At 71.1% G+C, this 17,075-nt stretch overlaps 1 protein-coding gene across 1 annotated transcript in view; it reads left to right on the forward strand.

The window, feature by feature from the left end:
• Positions 1-463: 463 nt before the first annotated feature.
• Positions 464-17,075, forward strand: part of LOC144274208 (uncharacterized) — a 29,773-nt gene continuing 13,161 nt past the window's right edge. Inside the window, exons 1-11 of the mRNA XM_077832838.1 lie at positions 464-1,402; positions 2,790-2,904; positions 3,240-3,370; positions 3,942-4,147; positions 7,749-7,946; positions 8,417-8,545; positions 8,728-8,916; positions 9,175-9,348; positions 13,680-13,839; positions 15,096-15,232; positions 16,011-16,249. Of these exons, the coding sequence (XP_077688964.1) occupies positions 892-1,402; positions 2,790-2,904; positions 3,240-3,370; positions 3,942-4,147; positions 7,749-7,946; positions 8,417-8,545; positions 8,728-8,916; positions 9,175-9,348; positions 13,680-13,839; positions 15,096-15,232; positions 16,011-16,249 (2,189 nt within the window). The 5' untranslated portion in view covers positions 464-891. The remainder of the gene's footprint in view (positions 1,403-2,789; positions 2,905-3,239; positions 3,371-3,941; positions 4,148-7,748; positions 7,947-8,416; positions 8,546-8,727; positions 8,917-9,174; positions 9,349-13,679; positions 13,840-15,095; positions 15,233-16,010; positions 16,250-17,075) is intronic.

Consider the following 17,075-nt stretch of genomic DNA (forward strand, 5'->3'; position numbering starts at 1 on the left):
CCCTCCCCCCCCGCCGCCCCCCAGCTGCAGTGGCTGCCCTTGAATCGCAAGCCAGGGGGTGCAGGGAGGGGGAGGGGCGCTGGATCTGCGCCATGGGGGGATTTATTATTTCATGCAACAGTAATTCACACCCCGCCTCTGCCCCAGGGTTACACCGTGACCCCGGCGTGGGAATTCCCCGTCCCCGCCCCACCCAGTCAGCTGGGGAGATGCCCCCCGCCCAGGGGGGTCTCTGCGAAGTGGGGAAGGGGGGCGCAGAGCCCCCGGCTGTAATTGTGCCGAGGCAGGGGGCGTCACTTGCTATGGGGCAAGGGGGGGCAGCTCCCCCCCATTATTCATAGGTCAACCGGCTCCATTATATTCCCCCCCTCCGGCTCAGCCGGGTAAGAGCTCATCATGTAACGCGCTCTGGCCCCCCCCCCGGGGCGGGCTCTGAGCTAATCCGGTTTCACTTTCACTTTTGGGAAGTCGCCTCCTTTCCCAGAAGCGGATCGGTGCAGCCGGGGGCTTCCCAGGGCGGGCGGCGAACCCGGGGCCGGTCCCGCCTCTCTCCGCCTCCGCCCGTTCGCGGCCCCTCGCTCCTCGCCCGGGCCGGGGAGTTGCGGGCGGCGGGTTTCCACGGGGCGGCTGCGGAGCGGGGCCAGGAATTGCCCCTGACGCCTGGGATCCGCTAGCCCCGGAGGAGCCGCAGCCAGACCGGGGAAAGGGGGGAAGACCCCAAGAGGCGTGGGACTGGATCGGCAGGACCGTTTCTGCGGTCACTCCGGCGTGGGCTCCGGGGCGCAGTGACCCGAGCGGCCGCCAGGGGGCGCCCCCGGCGGGGACCGGCCGCCGCTGGGACTAGGAGATTTAGACACTCGGCTGCTGCCAGCGGGCAGGGCCCGGCCCGGGATGAAGCGGGCCATGGCGTGGGTCTCCCTGCCCCTGGCCGTGCTGCTGGACTTCCTCACCCTGCGCCTGGCCCTGCTGCTGCACCCCCAGCTGCAGCCCTGGGACCCCCTGGCGCTGGCCTGGGGGGTGGGGCTGGCGCGATGGGCGCTGCTGAGCCTGAGCGCCCAGGCTGCCCGGGGCCGGGGGCCGGGGCTGCCCGGGGGGCTGCAGGAGGCCCTGCTGCCCCTGGTCGCCCTGCTCAGCCTGCTGCTGCCCGGCTACGTGACCCTGCAGGCGCTGGCCCAGCCCCGGGCCCCCCCCTCCGAGCTGCTGCACGGCTGGGGGCGAGGGGACGTCTTCGGCCTGAACTACGGCGCGGCGGGGCTGGTGGCCGCGCTCTGGCACCAGCTGTTCCCCGCCGGCAAGGGGGAGCCGGGGCCCTCGGCCTCGCTGGGCCGCCTGCTGGCCTGCATGAGGCCGGACCTGCTGCGCTTCGTGGCCATCGCGGGGTTCCTGGTGCTGTCCTCGCTCGGTGAGTCGCGGGCAGCGGCTGCGAGGGGGAAAGGCCCCGGCTCCTGTTCCCTGCCTCCCTGAGCCAGCCAGTGCCCTGCCCGGGGGCCCGATGGGACAGAAACCCCGCGGTCGATTTAATCGCCTCTCTCATGTCTCTGGGCAGAGACTGTCTCTTCCTGTCTGTGCAGCGCCCGGCGCGACGGGGCCCTGATCTCGGCCAGGGTCTGGGCAGCGCCCGGCGCGACGGGGCCCTGATCTCGGCCGGGGTCTGGGCAGCGCCCGGCGCGACGGGGCCCTGGTCTCGGCCGGGGTCTGGGCAGCGCCCGGCGCGACGGGGCCCTGATCTCGGCCGGGGTCTGGGCAGCTCCCGGCGCGACGGGGCCCTGATCTCGGTTGGGGTCTGGGCAGCGCCCGGCGCGACGGGGCCCTGATCTCGGTTGGGGTCTGGGCAGCGCCCGGCGCGACGGGGCCCTCGTCTCGGCCGGGGTCTGGGCAGCGCCCGGCCCGACGGGGCCCTGGTCTCGGCCGGGGTCTGGGCAGCTCCCGGCGCGACGGGGCCCTCGTCTCGGCCGGGGTCTGGGCAGCTCCCGGTGCGACGGGGCCCTGATCTTGGCTGGGGTCTGGGCAGCGCCCGGCGCGACGGGGCCCTGATCTCGGTTGGGGTCTGGGCAGCGCCCGGCGCGACGGGGCCCTCGTCTCGGCCGGGGTCTGGGCAGCGCCCGGCCCGACGGGGCCCTGGTCTCGGCCGGGGTCTGGGCAGCTCCCGGCGCGACGGGGCCCTGGTCTCGGCCGGGGTCTGGGTAGCTCCCGGCGCGACGGGGCCCTGATCTCGGCTGGGGTCTGGGCAGCTCCCGGCGCGACGGGGCCCTGATCTCGGCTGGGGTCTGGGCAGCTCCCGGCGCGACGGGGCCCTGATCTCGGTTGGGGTCTGGGCGGCGCCCGGCGCGACGGGGCCCTGATCTCGGCCGGGGTCTGGGCGGCGCCCGGCGCGACGGGGCCCTGGTCTCGGCCGGGGTCTGGGCGGCTCCCGGCGCGACGGGGCCCTGATCTTGGCCGGGGTCTGGGCGGCGCCCGGCGCGACGGGGCCCTGATCCTGACTGAGTGCTCTGTGCATTACCGGGCCCTCAGACAGGGTGTGTGTGTGTGGCGGGGGGGTGTCACAGGGGCCCCATGTGATTAGCGTCCCTGCACATTCACAGAATGAAAGCTGCACAAATATAGGAAATGACCCTGAATGGGTGAGAGGTGTCCTCTCCGGACTCTAACCATCAGCCCCCACTCCCCTCCAGAGCTGGGGAGAGAACCCAGGAGTCCTGGCTCCCAGCCCCCCCTGCTCTAACCCACCAGACCCCACTCCCCTCCTGGAGAACCCAGGAGTCCTGACCCCATGTGCTGTCGGGCTGCAGGGGAGATGGCGATCCCCTACTACACGGGGCACATGACCGACTGGATCGTGAGCGAGGACGACCCCGCGGCCTTCGTCCGGGCCATCTGGGCCATGTCCCTCATCACCGTGGGCAGGTAGGGCTGCGGGAGTTGGGGTCACGGGAGTGGGGTCAATGGGTATGGAGCATGGGGAGAAGAGGGGGGTCATGGGGTGGGGGATCTGTATAACAAGATCCCTGCAGGAATTCAGGGGTAGGTCTGGGGGGATCGTGGCTGGGTTTGGGGGGGGTTGGGGCAGGCGGGGAGTTGGGGGGCAGGTCTGGAGGGATCGTGGCTGGGTTTGGGGGGGTTTGGGAGGCGGGGAGTTGGGGGCAGGTCTGGGGGGATGGTGGCTGGGTTTGGGGGAGCGGGGAGTTGGGGGGCAGGAGTTGGGGGGCCCCAGCACTGAGCACTCCCCCCCACCCCCACAGCGCAGTGACAGAGTTCGTGTCCGACTGTCTCTATAACGGCACCATGAACCGGATCCACATGCGCATCCAGAGCCGGGTCTTCAGCTCCGTCCTGCGCCAGGAGATCGGCTTCTTCCACGGCAATCGCACCGGTACGGGAGCCCCCCAGACCCCCCCGCCCCCCAGACCCCCCCCCACCGCCCCATCCCGAGTGCTCCCCCCCATCCTGAGCTCCCTGCTCCGTCCTGCGCCAGGAGATTGGCTTCTTCCACGGCAATTGCACCGGTACGGGAGACCCCCAGACCCCCCACGTCCCTGCCCCACACTGACCCGACAGACACCCCCCAGGGCTCCCCCACCCCCCCATCCTGCGCCAGGGGATCGGCTTCTTCCACGCCAACCGCACTGGTATGGGACCCCACCCCGACCCCACAGACCCCCTGTCCCTGCCCCACACTGACCCCACACTGACAACCCATAGCCAGACCCTGCCCCATTGTCACAAGCTCCCTACTTCCTCGCTAGGGCTCCCCACCCCCCAACTGGCCCCTAAATACATGCGCAGGGCTGGCTGGCTGGCTACGCCGTGAATGAGGGAGGGAGGGACTGGGAACAAGGGTGATGTCTGGCTGGCCGGCCCAGGCTGGACGGGTCACTGTGGAATCGCTCCAGGATCCGCCCCCCCTTCCCCCCACTGACCCTCCCCCGCTGCCCCCCGCCCAGGGGACATCACGTCGCGGGTGACGGCCGACACGGACGCCATGAGCGAGGCGCTGAGCGAGAAGCTGAACCTGCTGATGTGGTACGGGATGCGGGGAGTCTTCCTCTTCGGCCTCATGGTGCGGGTGTCGCTGCGCCTGGCATTCTTCACCGCCGTGGGGCTGCCCCTCATCCTGCTGGTGCCCAAGCTCTCCGGGAAATTCCACCAGGTACCGCGCTCTCGCCCCGCATCCTGCCCCTAGGTCCCTGCCCCCGCCTCCCACCCCACAATCTGCCCCCCCCCCCGCTGCTCAGCCCCCTGCCCCACACCCTGCGCTGCCCCTCGTCCTGCTGGTGCCCAAGCTCTCCGGGAAATTCCACCAGGTACCGCGCTCTCGCCCCGCATCCTGCCCCTAGGCCCCTGCCCCCGCCTCCCACCCCACAATCTGCCCCCCCCCCCCGCTGCTCAGCCCCCTGCCCCACACCCTGCGCTGCCCCTCATCCTGCTGGTGCCCAAGCTCTCCGGGAGAGTCCACCAGGTACCGCGCTCTCGCCCTGCATCCTGCCCCTAGGCCCCTGCCCCCGCCTCCCACCCCACAATCTGCCCCCCCCGCCCCCGCTGCTCAGCCCCCTGCCCCACACCCTGCGCTGCCCCTCATCCTGCTGGTGCCCAAGCTCTCCGGGAAATTCCACCAGGTACCGCGCTCTCGCCCCGCATCCTGCCCCTAGGCCCCTGCCTCCCACCCCACAATCTGCCCCCCCCGCTGCTCAGCCCCCTGCCCCACACCCTGCGCTGCCCCTCATCCTGCTGGTGCCCAAGCTCTCCGGGAAATTCCACCAGGTACCGCGCTCTCGCCCCGCATCCTGCCCCTAGGTCCCTGCCCCCGCCTCCCACCCCACAATCTGCCCCCCCCCGCCCCCGCTGCTCAGCCCCCTGCCCCACACCCTGCGCTGCCCCTCATCCTGCTGGTGCCCAAGCTCTCCGGGAAATTCCACCAGGTACCGCGCTCTCGCCCCGCATCCTGCCCCTAGGTCCCTGCCCCCGCCTCCCACCCCACAACCTGCCCCCCCCCCCCCCGCTGCTCAGCCCCCTGCCCCACACCCTGCGCTGCCCCTCGTCCTGCTGGTGCCCAAGCTCTCCGGGAAATTCCACCAGGTACCGCGCTCTCGCCCCGCATCCTGCCCCTAGGCCCCTGCCCCCGCCTCCCACCCCACAATCTGCCCCCCCCGCCCCCGCTGCTCAGCCCCCTGCCCCACACCCTGCGCTGCCCCTCATCCTGCTGGTGCCCAAGCTCTCCGGGAAATTCCACCAGGTACCGCGCTCTCGCCCCGCATCCTGCCCCTAGGTCCCTGCCCCCGCCTCCCACCCCACAATCTGCCCCCCCCGCTGCTCAGCCCCCTGCCCCACACCCTGCGCTGCCCCTCGTCCTGCTGGTGCCCAAGCTCTCCGGGAGAGTCCACCAGGTACCGCGCTCTCGCCCCGCATCCTGCCCCTAGGTCCCTGCCCCCGCCTCCCACCCCACAATCTGCCCCCCCCCCCGCTGCTCAGCCCCCTGCCCCACACCCTGCGCTGCCCCTCGTCCTGCTGGTGCCCAAGCTCTCCGGGAAATTCCACCAGGTACCGCGCTCTCGCCCCGCATCCTGCCCCTAGGCCCCTGCCTCCCACCCCACAATCTGCCCCCCCCGCTGCACAGCCCCCTGCCCCACACCCTGCGCTGCCCCTCATCCTGCTGGTGCCCAAGCTCTCCGGGAAATTCCACCAGGTACCGCGCTCTCGCCCCGCATCCTGCCCCTAGGTCCCTGCCCCCGCCTCCCACCCCACAACCTGCCCCCCCCCCGCTGCTCAGCCCCCTGCCCCACACCCTGCGCTGCCCCTCGTCCTGCTGGTGCCCAAGCTCTCCGGGAGAGTCCACCAGGTACCGCACTCTCGCCCCGCATCCTGCCCCTAGGCCCCAGCCTCCCACCCCACAACCTGCCCCCCCCCGCTGCTCAGCCCCCTGCCCCACACCCTGCGCTGCCCCTCATCCTGCTGGTGCCCAAGCTCTCCGGGAAATTCCACCAGGTACCGCGCTCTCGCCCCGCATCCTGCCCCTAGGCCCCTGCCTCCCACCCCACAATCTGCCCCCCCCGCTGCTCAGCCCCCTGCCCCACACCCTGCGCTGCCCCTCATCCTGCTGGGGCCCAAGCTCTCCGGGAGAGTCCACCAGGTACCGCGCTCTCGCCCCGCATCCTGCCCCTAGGCCCCTGCCCCTGCCTCCCACCCCACAATCTGCCCCCCCCCCGCTGCTCAGCCCCCTGCCCCACACCCTGCGCTGCCCCTCATCCTGCTGGTGCCCAAGCTCTCCGGGAGAGTCCACCAGGTGCCGCGCTCTCGCCCCGCATCCTGCCCCTAGGTCCCTGCCCCCGCCTCCCACCCCACAATCTGCCCCCCCCGCCCCCGCTGCTCAGCCCCCTGCCCCACACCCTGCGCTGCCCCTCATCCTGCTGGTGCCCAAGCTCTCCGGGAAATTCCACCAGGTACCGCGCTCTCGCCCCGCATCCTGCCCCTAGGCCCCAGCCTCCCACCCCACAATCTGCCCCCCCCGCTGCTCAGCCCCCTGCCCCACACCCTGCGCTGCCCCTCATCCTGCTGGTGCCCAAGCTCTCCGGGAGAGTCCACCAGGTACCGCGCTCTCGCCCCGCATCCTGCCCCTAGGTCCCTGCCCCCGCCTCCCACCCCACAATCTGCCCCCCCCGCCCCCGCTGCTCAGCCCCCTGCCCCACACCCTGCGCTGCCCCTCATCCTGCTGGTGCCCAAGCTCTCCGGGAAATTCCACCAGGTACCGCGCTCTCGCCCCGCATCCTGCCCCTAGGCCCCTGCCCCCGCCTCCCACCCCACAATCTGCCCCCCCCCGCTGCTCAGCCCCCTGCCCCACACCCTGCGCTGCCCCTCGTCCTGCTGGTGCCCAAGCTCTCCGGGAAATTCCACCAGGTACCGCGCTCTCGCCCCGCATCCTGCCCCTAGGTCCCTGCCCCCGCCTCCCACCCCACAACCTGCCCCCCCCCGCTGCTCAGCCCCCTGCCCCACACCCTGCGCTGCCCCTCGTCCTGCTGGTGCCCAAGCTCTCCGGGAGAGTCCACCAGGTACCGCGCTCTCGCCCCGCATCCTGCCCCTAGGCCCCAGCCTCCCACCCCACAACCTACCCCCCCTCGCTGCTCAGCCCCCTGCCCCACACCCTGCGCTGCCCCTCATCCTGCTGGTGCCCAAGCTCTCCGGGAGAGCCCACCAGGTACCGCCCCTCCCCACTCCCTACTATCCCCCCCTTCCCCCACCCCTACCCTCTGCCCCCTCTGCACTGCCCCCACTACCCCTCCTTCCCACCCCCCACGGCAGCCTGTGGGTGGGTGCCCAGGAGCCACACGAAATGGGTTAGAACTGGCTAACGGATCGGTCTCCGCATGCAACTGTAAATGGGGAACCGTCATTCGGGGGGTTCTAGTGGGGCCCCCCGGGGGTCGGTGCTGGGCCCTGGGCTATTTAACACCTTTAGCCATGATCTGGAAGAAAACCCGCCGTCCTCGCTGAGAGAGTCGGCAGGTGACACGCAGGCTGGGGAGGGGTGAAGAAGGAAGTGAGGGGCCAGGGACACGGGGCAGGGGAGCCGGGTGCAGGCAAGCGGACTGTGCTCGGTCCGGCTCCGTGGGAACGTACAGCTGGGAGCGAGGAATGCAGGCCGGACTCACGGGCTGGGGCTCTACCCCGGGGGCAGCGGCTCGGAGACAGATCTGGGGCTGGAGGCGGAGGGGTGCCCAGAGCCCCCTCCCCGCCTTGACGCCCCCGCTCCCCCCCAGAGCCTGGCGCAGCGGGTGCAGGAGTCCCTGGCCAAGGCCAACGAGGTGGCGGTGGAGACCTTCCAGGCCATGGCCACGGTGCGCAGCTTCGCCAACGAGGAGGGGGCCGCCCGGCGCTACGGGCAGCGGCTGCAGGAGACCTACCGGCTCAACAAGCAGGAGGCAGCCGCCTACGCCGCCTCCATGTGGACCAACAGCGTGAGGGGGCGCCGCGGCAACGGGGGGAGGGGGCGCCGCGGCAACGGGGGGAGGGGGCGCCGCGGCAACGGGGGGAGTAGGGCTGCCAAGGCAAAGGGGGCGCAGAGGCAGGGTGTAGCCAGGGGAAGGCGCTGGGAGACTGTATCAAGGGGGCAGGGGAGCGTGGTAACCCTGGGGGCACGGGGCAGGGGACACTATCCCTGGGGCAAGGGGTGGCGGGGGGGCCAGGGCCTGGTGTCCCATGGCCGGGGCAGGGGGGGCATATGCTCAGGATCAGACAGGAGGGGTATCTCTGGGGGTGGGGCCCAGGGGAGGGCAAAGGGGCCCCCCGGGGGAGTCATGCTGGGCCCCTTCTCCCCGTCAGGGTGGGGTCCCCCAGCCTTGACCAAAGCTCCGAGCCCCCATCACTCCCGCAGAGCTCCCTGGGGTGGAGGGCAGACCCCCCCCTTTAACGCTCTGCCCCCCCCCAGCTGTCGGGGCTGGCGCTGAAGGTGGGGATCCTGTACTACGGGGGGCGGCTGGTCACCGCCGGAGCCGTCAGCACTGGGGACCTGGTCACCTTTGTCCTCTACGAGATGCAGTTCACCACAGCCGTGGAGGTGAGTGGGGGGGGCTCCCCCATTCCCAGGGGCTGCTGGTCACCTGCCTGGGGATGGGGGCTATGGGGGGGCACACCCAGCCCTGACCTTCTGTGCCCCCCAGATGCTGCTCCTTGTCTGCCCCAGTAATGGGGGGGCTGTGGGGTGAGCTCACCCAGCCTGTACCCCCCTTGCCCCCCCAGGTGCTGCTGTCTGTCTACCCCACCGTGCAGAAGGCCGTGGGCTCCTCGGAGAAGATCTTTGAGTACATGGAGCGGACGCCCCAGATCAGCCCCCCCGGGACGCTGGCCCCCCCGGCCCTGCGCGGACACCTCCAGGTGCAGGATGTTTGGTTCTCCTACCCTGGCCGGGACGACGCCCCCGTACTCAAGGTACCCCGTGGGGGGACCCGGCGCAGAGTCTGGGACCGGGGTGGGAATTCGGGGGCGATCCAGAGCTGAACGAAGAATTCGGGGGGCAGTAGCTGGAGGGGTTATGGGGGGCTGCAGGGGAGGAGGATCAGGGGGTCGGACTGGGGGTTGTGGGGGCAGAGCCACAGGGGGAGGGGAGGATGGGGGGTATTTGGGAGGGGTGGCGGAGGGCCCAGGGCTGGGGGAGGGTCCCCTGTGTCTAACCCCCCTCCCCCGCAGGGGGTGTCTCTGGAGCTGCGCCCCGGGGAGGTGACGGCGCTGGTGGGCCCGTCGGGCGCGGGGAAGACGGCGCTGGTGGCCCTGCTGGAGCGTTTCTACGAGCCCCAGCATGGGCGACTGCTGCTGGACGGGCGGGCCCTGCGGGAGTACGAGCATCACTACCTGCACCGCAAGGTACCCCCCTGCCGCCCCCCCATTGTCCCCCCATCGCTACCTGCACCGCAAGGTACCCCCCTGCCGCCCCCCCACTGTCCCCCCATCGCTACCTGCACCGCAAGGTACCCCCCTGCCGCCCCCCCATTGTCCCCCCATCGCTACCTGCACCGCAAGGTACCCCCCTGCCGCCCCCCCACTGCTCCTCCCATCGCTACCTGCACCGCAAGGTACCCCCCTGCCGCCCCCCCACAGCTCCTCCCATCGCTACCTGCACCGCAAGGTACCCCCCTGCCGCCCCCCCATTGTCCCCCCATCGCTACCTGCACTGCAAGGTACCCCCCTGCCGCCCCCCCACTGCTCCTCCCATCGCTACCTGCACCGCAAGGTACCCCCCTGCCGCCCCCCCATTGTCCCCCCATCGCTACCTGCACCGCAAGGTACCCCCCTGCCGCCCCCCCATTGTCCCCCCATCGCTACCTGCACTGCAAGGTACCCCCCTGCCGCCCCCCCACAGCTCCTCGCATCGCTACCTGCACCGCAAGGTACCCCCCTGCCGCCCCCCCATTGTCCCCCCATCGCTACCTGCACCGCAAGGTACCCCCCTGCCGCCCCCCCACTGTCCCCCATCGCTACCTGCACCGCAAGGTACCCCCCTGCCGCCCCCCCATTGTCCCCCCATCGCTACCTGCACCGCAAGGTACCCCCCTGCCGCCCCCCCATTGTCCCCCCATCGCTACCTGCACCGCAAGGTACCCCCCTGCCGCCCCCCCACTGCTCCTCCCATCGCTACCTGCACCGCAAGGTACCCCCCTGCCGCCCCCCCACAGCTCCCCCCCATCGCTATCTGCACCGCAAGGTACCCCCCTGCCGCCCCCCCACTGCTCCTCCCATCGCTACCTGCACCGCAAGGTACCCCCCTGCCACCCCCCCATTGTCCCCCCATCGCTACCTGCACCACAAGGTAACCCCCTGCCGCCCCCCCACTGTCCCCCATCGCTACCTGCACCGCAAGGTACCCCCCTGCCGCCCCCCCACTGCTCCTCCCATCGCTATCTGCACCGCAAGGTACCCCCCTGCCACCCCCCCATTGTCCCCCCATCGCTACCTGCACCGCAAGGTACCCCCCTGCCGCCCCCCCCACTGTCCCCCCATCGCTACCTGCACCGCAAGGTACCCCCCTGCCGCCCCCCCATTGTCCCCCCATCGCTACCTGCACCGCAAGGTACCCCCCTGCCGCCCCCCCACTGTCCCCCATCGCTACCTGCACCACAAGGTAACCCCCTGCCGCCCCCCCACTGTCCCCCATCGCTACCTGCACCGCAAGGTACCCCCCTGCCGCCCCCCCACTGCTCCCCCATCGCTACCTGCACCGCAAGGTACCCCCCTGCCGCCCCCCCACTGCTCCTCCCATCGCTACCTGCACCGCAAGGTACCCCCCTGCTGCCCCCCCACTGCTCCCCCCCATCGCTACCTGCACCCCAAGATACCCCCCTGCCGCCCCCCCACTGCTCCCCCATCGCTACCTGCACCGCAAGGTACCCCCCTGCCGCCCCTCCACTGCCCCCCCATCGCTACCTGCACCGCAAGGTACCCCCCTGCCGCCCCCCCACTGCTCCTCCCATCGCTACCTGCACCGCAAGGTACCCCCCTGCCGCCCCCCCACAGCTCCCCCCCATCGCTATCTGCACCGCAAGGTACCCCCCTGCCGCCCCCCCACTGCTCCTCCCATCGCTACCTGCACCGCAAGGTACCCCCCTGCCACCCCCCCATTGTCCCCCCATCGCTACCTGCACCACAAGGTAACCCCCTGCCGCCCCCCCACTGTCCCCCATCGCTACCTGCACCGCAAGGTACCCCCCTGCCGCCCCCCCACTGCTCCTCCCATCGCTATCTGCACCGCAAGGTACCCCCCTGCCACCCCCCCATTGTCCCCCCATCGCTACCTGCACCGCAAGGTACCCCCCTGCCGCCCCCCCACTGTCCCCCCATCGCTACCTGCACCGCAAGGTACCCCCCTGCCGCCCCCCCATTGTCCCCCCATCGCTACCTGCACCGCAAGGTACCCCCCTGCCGCCCCCCCACTGTCCCCCATCGCTACCTGCACCACAAGGTAACCCCCTGCCGCCCCCCCACTGTCCCCCATCGCTACCTGCACCGCAAGGTACCCCCCTGCCGCCCCCCCACTGCTCCCCCATCGCTACCTGCACCGCAAGGTACCCCCCTGCCGCCCCCCCACTGCTCCTCCCATCGCTACCTGCACCGCAAGGTACCCCCCTGCTGCCCCCCCACTGCTCCCCCCCATCGCTACCTGCACCCCAAGATACCCCCCTGCCGCCCCCCCACTGCTCCCCCATCGCTACCTGCACCGCAAGGTACCCCCCTGCCGCCCCTCCACTGCCCCCCCATCGCTACCTGCACCGCAAGGTACCCCCCTGCCGCCCCCCCACTGCTCCTCCCATCGCCACCTGCACCGCAAGGTACCCCCCTGCCGCCCCCCCATTGTCCCCCCATCGCTACCTGCACAGCAAGGTACCCCCCTGCCGCCCCCCCACAGCTCCTCCCATCGCTACCTGCACCGCAAGGTACCCCCCTGCCGCCCCCCCACTGCTCCTCCCATCGCTACCTGCACCGCAAGGTACCCCCCTGCCGCCCCCCCACTGCTCCCCCATCGCTACCTGCACCGCAAGGTACCCCCCTGCTGCCCCCCCACTGCTCCCCCCCATCGCTATCTGCACCGCAAGGTACCCCCCTGCCGCCCCCCCACTGCTCCTCCGAACGCTACCTGCACCGCAAGGTACCCCCCTGCCGCCCCCCCACTGCCCCCACATCGCTACCTGCACCGCAAGGTACCCCCCTGCCGCCCCCTCATTGTCCCCCCATCGCTACCTGCACCGCAAGGTACCCCCCTGCCGCCCCCCCACTGCTCCTCCCATCGCTACCTGCACCGCAAGGTACCCCCCTGCCGCCCCCCCCACAGCTCCTCCCATCGCTACCTGCACCGCAAGGTACCCCCCTGCCGCCCCCCCACTGCTCCCCCATCGCTACCTGCACCGCAAGGTACCCCCCTGCCACCCCCCCATTGTCCCCCCATCGCTACCTGCACCGCAAGGTACCCCCCTGCCGCCCCCCCATTGTCCCCCCATCGCTACCTGCACCGCAAGGTACCCCCCTGCCGCCCCCCCATTGTCCCCCCATCGCTACCTGCACCGCAAGGTACCCCCCTGCTGCCCCCCCACTGCTCCCCCCCATCGCTATCTGCACCGCAAGGTACCCCCCTGCTGCCCCCCCACTGCTCCCCCCATCGCTACCTGCACCCCAAGGTACCCCCCTGCCGCCCCCCATTGTCCCCCCATCGCTACCTGCACAGCAAGGTACCCCCCCTGCCGCCCCCCCACAGCTCCTCCCATCGCTACCTGCACCGCAAGGTACCCCCCTGCCGCCCCCCCACTGCTCCTCCCATCGCTACCTGCACCGCAAGGTACCCCCCTGCCGCCCCCCCATTGTCCCCCCATCGCTACCTGCACCGCAAGGTACCCCCCTGCCGCCCCCCCACTGCCCCTCCCAACGCTACCTGCACCGCAAGGTACCCCCCTGCCGCCCCCCCACTGCTCCTCCCATCGCTACCTGCACCGCAAGGTACCCCCCTGCCGCCCCCCCACTGCTCCCCCCCATCGCTACCTGCACCGCAAGGTACCCCCCTGCCGCCCCCCCACTGCTCCTCCCATCGCCACCTGCACCGCAAGGTACCCCCCTGCCACCCCCCCACTGCTCCTCCGAACGCTACCTGCACCGCAAGGTACCCCCCTGCCGCCCCCCCACTGCCCCCACATCGCTACCTGCACCGCAAGGTACCCCCCTGCCGCTCCCCCACTGTCCCCCATCGCTACCTGCACCGCAAGGTACCCCCCTGCCGCCCCCCCACTGTCCCCCATCGCTACCTGCACGGCAAGGTACCCCCCTGCTGCCCCCCCACTGCTCCCCCCATCGCTACCTGCACCCCAAGGTACCCCCCCTTGCTGCGGCCCCCAGCAGCCCCCCAGGCATCCCCTTCCCCTCACCACTACAGGTAACCCCTGTACCCTCCCACCCCACCCCGCTCAGATGTCTCTATGCCCCCTGGCATGTCAATGTCTGGGGCATCAGCCCGCCACCCTCCCTCCCCCTACCTGGGGCAGGGATCCCAGAGTTGCGGAGGGGAAGTCCCCGGCAGCAGGACCCTCTCGGGGGGCCTGCTCCAGCCAGCCCCACCTGAGGTCCCCCGGGGTCCCTCAGCCTCTGTCAGCCCCCCGTTAGGTGCGGTGAGTCTGGGCGTTCTCAGCCCCTCGATCTCCATCTCCCCTCGCCCCCAGGTGGCGCTGGTGAGCCAGAAGCCGGTGCTGTTTGCCCGCTCGCTGCACGAGAACATCGCCTACGGGCTGGGGGGGCGCAGCCGGCAGGAGGTGATGGGGGCTGCCCGGCGCGCCAACGCCCACGGCTTCATCGCCCGGCTGAGCCACGGCTACGACACAGGTACTGAGCCCCCCCCCCCGGGAACCCCCAACCCCCCTGGGACTCCTATACCCCTGCACCCCAGTACCCCCGGAGACTCCCAACCCCCCTAGGACCCCTATACCCCTCTCCCAGCACCCCAACCCCCATGGCTTCATCGCCCGGCTGAGCCACGGCTATGACACAGGTACTGAGACCCCCCCAGGAACCCCCAACCCCCCTGGGACTCCTATACCCTGCACCCCAGTACCCCCGGAGACTCCCAACCCCCCTAGGACCCCTATACCCCTCTCCCAGCACCCCAACCCCCATGGCTTCATCGCCCGGCTGAGCCACGGCTACGACACAGGTACTGAGACCCCCCCGGGAACCCCCAACCCCCCTGGGACTCCTATACCCTGCACCCCAGTACCCCCGGAGACTTCCAACCCCCCTGGGACCTCTATACCCCTCTCCCAGCACCCCAACCCCCATGGCTTCATCGCCCGGCTGAGCCACGGCTACGACACAGGTACTGAGACCCCCCCGGGAACCCCCAACCCCCCTGGGACTCCTATACCCTGCACCCCAGTACCCCCGGAGACTTCCAACCCCCCTGGGACCTCTATACCCCTCTCCCAGCACCCCAACCCCCATGGCTTCATCGCCCGGCTGAGCCACGGCTACGACACAGGTACTGAGCCCTACCCTGCCCCTGGGACCCCAGTATCCTCCAAGTACCCCCAACTGCCAGGAACCCCTATACCTCTCCCCCAGGGCCCCCACCCTCCACAGGACCCAAACTCCCCCACCTCCCACGGGTTCATCGCCAGCCTGAGCTGCAGCTGAGACACGGGGACAGCACCCCAATACCCTCTGGGACCCTCAAATCCTCCCCATGGCTACTATCTGGGTACTGAACTCTGGGGGGCCCCCCAGTACCTCCCCCATACACACAGAGACCGACACTAGATCTCATCCCTCCCTGCTCAGGCCCCCGACACCCCCACCTGCCTGGGACCCCGATACTCCCGCAGCCCCATGGCTACGACACAGGAACTGAACCCAGCCCCTCCCCGGTACCCCAACTCCCCCCTCCTCTTCCCCTCTGGCCACAGGCACCAGCCCTGATCCCACCCTGTGACTCCCTCCCAATAAACCCCCTGGGAACCCCAGAACCCCTCCCCACAGGCCACGACCCAGCACCCAGCCCTGCCCCAGGGTGTGTGTTGGGGAGGGTGGAGCGGGGGGGTACCCACATACTGCATAGGGCACTGACCTCAGCTCTCCCCCCACAGACGTTGGGGAGATGGGGGGGCAGATCTCCGGGGGACAGAGGCAGGGGGTAGCCATCGCCCGAGCCCTGCTCCGAGACCCCCGAGTGCTGATCCTGGACGACGCCACCAGCGCCCTGGACACGGAGAGTCAGCTGTGGGTGAGTGATATGGGGGGAGCCACAGGTCGGGCGTGAGGGGCACCGGCAGAGCTTGGGGGAGCCCTGGGCTAGCAGGGGCTGCGGGTCGGGAGTGAGGGGCCCCGGCAGAGCTTGGGGAAGCCCTGGGCTAGCAGAGGGCTGTGGGTGAGTGATATGGGGGGGCCACAGGTCGGGCGTGAGGGGCACCGGCAGGCCTGGGGGTGGGGGGAAGCCCAGGGCTGGGCTAGCAGGGGCTGCGGGTCGGGAGTGAGGGGCCCCGGCAGAGCTTGGGGGAGCCCTGGGCTAGCAGGGGGTTGTGGGTCGGGAGTGAGGGGCCCCCGGCAGAGCTTGGGGGAGCCCTGGGCTAGCAGGGGCTGCGGGTCGGGAGTGAGGGGCCCCGGCAGAGCTTGGGGGAGCCCTGGGCTAGCAGGGGGTTGTGGGTCGGGAGTGAGGGGCCCCGGCAGAGCTTGGGGGAGCCCTGGGCTAGCAGGGGGTTGTGGGTCGGGAGTGAGGGGCCCCGGCAGAGCTTGGGGGAGCCCTGGGCTAGCAGGGGCTGCGGGTCGGGAGTGAGGGGCCCCGGCAGAGCTTGGGGGAGCCCTGGGCTAGCAGGAGCTGCGGGTCGGGAGTGAGGGGCCCCCGGCAGAGCTTGGGGGAGCCCTGGGCTAGCAGGGGGTTGTGGGTCGGGAGTGAGGGGCATTGACAGAGTCTCCATTGGCTGGGGCAGGGGTTGGGGGAAGGGGGTTCCCCACGCAGCCCCCCCCAGTCAGGCTGTTTATTACCCCGGGCTCTGTCACTGCAGGTGGAGAAGGAGATTTACGAGGGGCCCCGGGCCGGGCGCTCGGTGCTGCTCATCGCCCATCGCCTGGGCGCCGTGGAGCGAGCCGACCGCATCCTGGTGCTGGAGGACGGGGCGATCCGGGAGCAGGGCACCCACCGGGAGCTGCTGGCTCGTCGGGGCAGCTACTGGCGCCTGGTGCAGACACAGCTCAACGGGGAGCGGGGGGGCGGCTCCGAGGGTGGGCTGGGGGCCGGGGGGCCGTGAGGCTGGCACCGCGGGGCACCCTCCGGGGAGGGGGGGTTCTCAGCCCCCTCCTGCACACGTGGCTCCTCCCCAGGGTAGGGGGGAGTTCTCAGAGCCCCCCATACGTGGCTCCTTTGCCCCGGGGAGCCGGCCCAGGACACAGGACCTGAGGGTGCGCAGGGGGCTCCGACTCTGGACAGACCCCAGCTCCGAGACCTGTCCCGATGCAGAGAGACCGGGGCCCCTCGCCAGCTGGGGGCGCACAGGGGGGGCGGCTGGTGTTTGTCTGGTGGAGCTTGTGTGTAATAAAGTGTCTGTTTTTCCATATTCCTGCGTGATCCTTGGTGTCGGCCCCCCAGCACACCCCAGGGCCCGGACTCACATCCGGGTGCCTGGAGCCCCCTGGGGGCAGGATCCCCCTTGGAACGTGCCGCTGTGTTCCTGCCCCCTCCCTCCCTCCCTCTGTGCCCCTGGGGGTCCTGCCTGGGGTGGGGGGACCCCAGGGTGCCAAGCAGCAGGTGCAAACTCCGCTGGGTCTGAGCTGGGCAACGCCCCAGGCTGGGAGCAGGGAGGGGCAGGGCTGGGGGCGGGGAGCTGCGAACGCCCCGGGGCAGTGCCGGAGGGGGGGAGGTGCTATTAGCCGAGAAATGCCCTTGTGGGGGGACCAGCGTCACCAGTTACCAGGCAGATCGGGCTGCAAAAGGTTAGAGCTGCCCCACCCCATCCCCCGCCCCCTCGCCTGCGCCCAGCGCCGGAGCAGCGCCCCTGGGGGCGGGTGGGGGCAGCGCAGGGAGGGTCACACGACACCCCCCCCCCCCCCAGCTGCTGCAGGGTGTCGCGCGG

This window comes from Eretmochelys imbricata, chromosome 14, assembly GCF_965152235.1.
Source record: "Eretmochelys imbricata isolate rEreImb1 chromosome 14, rEreImb1.hap1, whole genome shotgun sequence".
NCBI classification, from domain to species: Eukaryota; Metazoa; Chordata; order Testudines; family Cheloniidae; genus Eretmochelys; species Eretmochelys imbricata.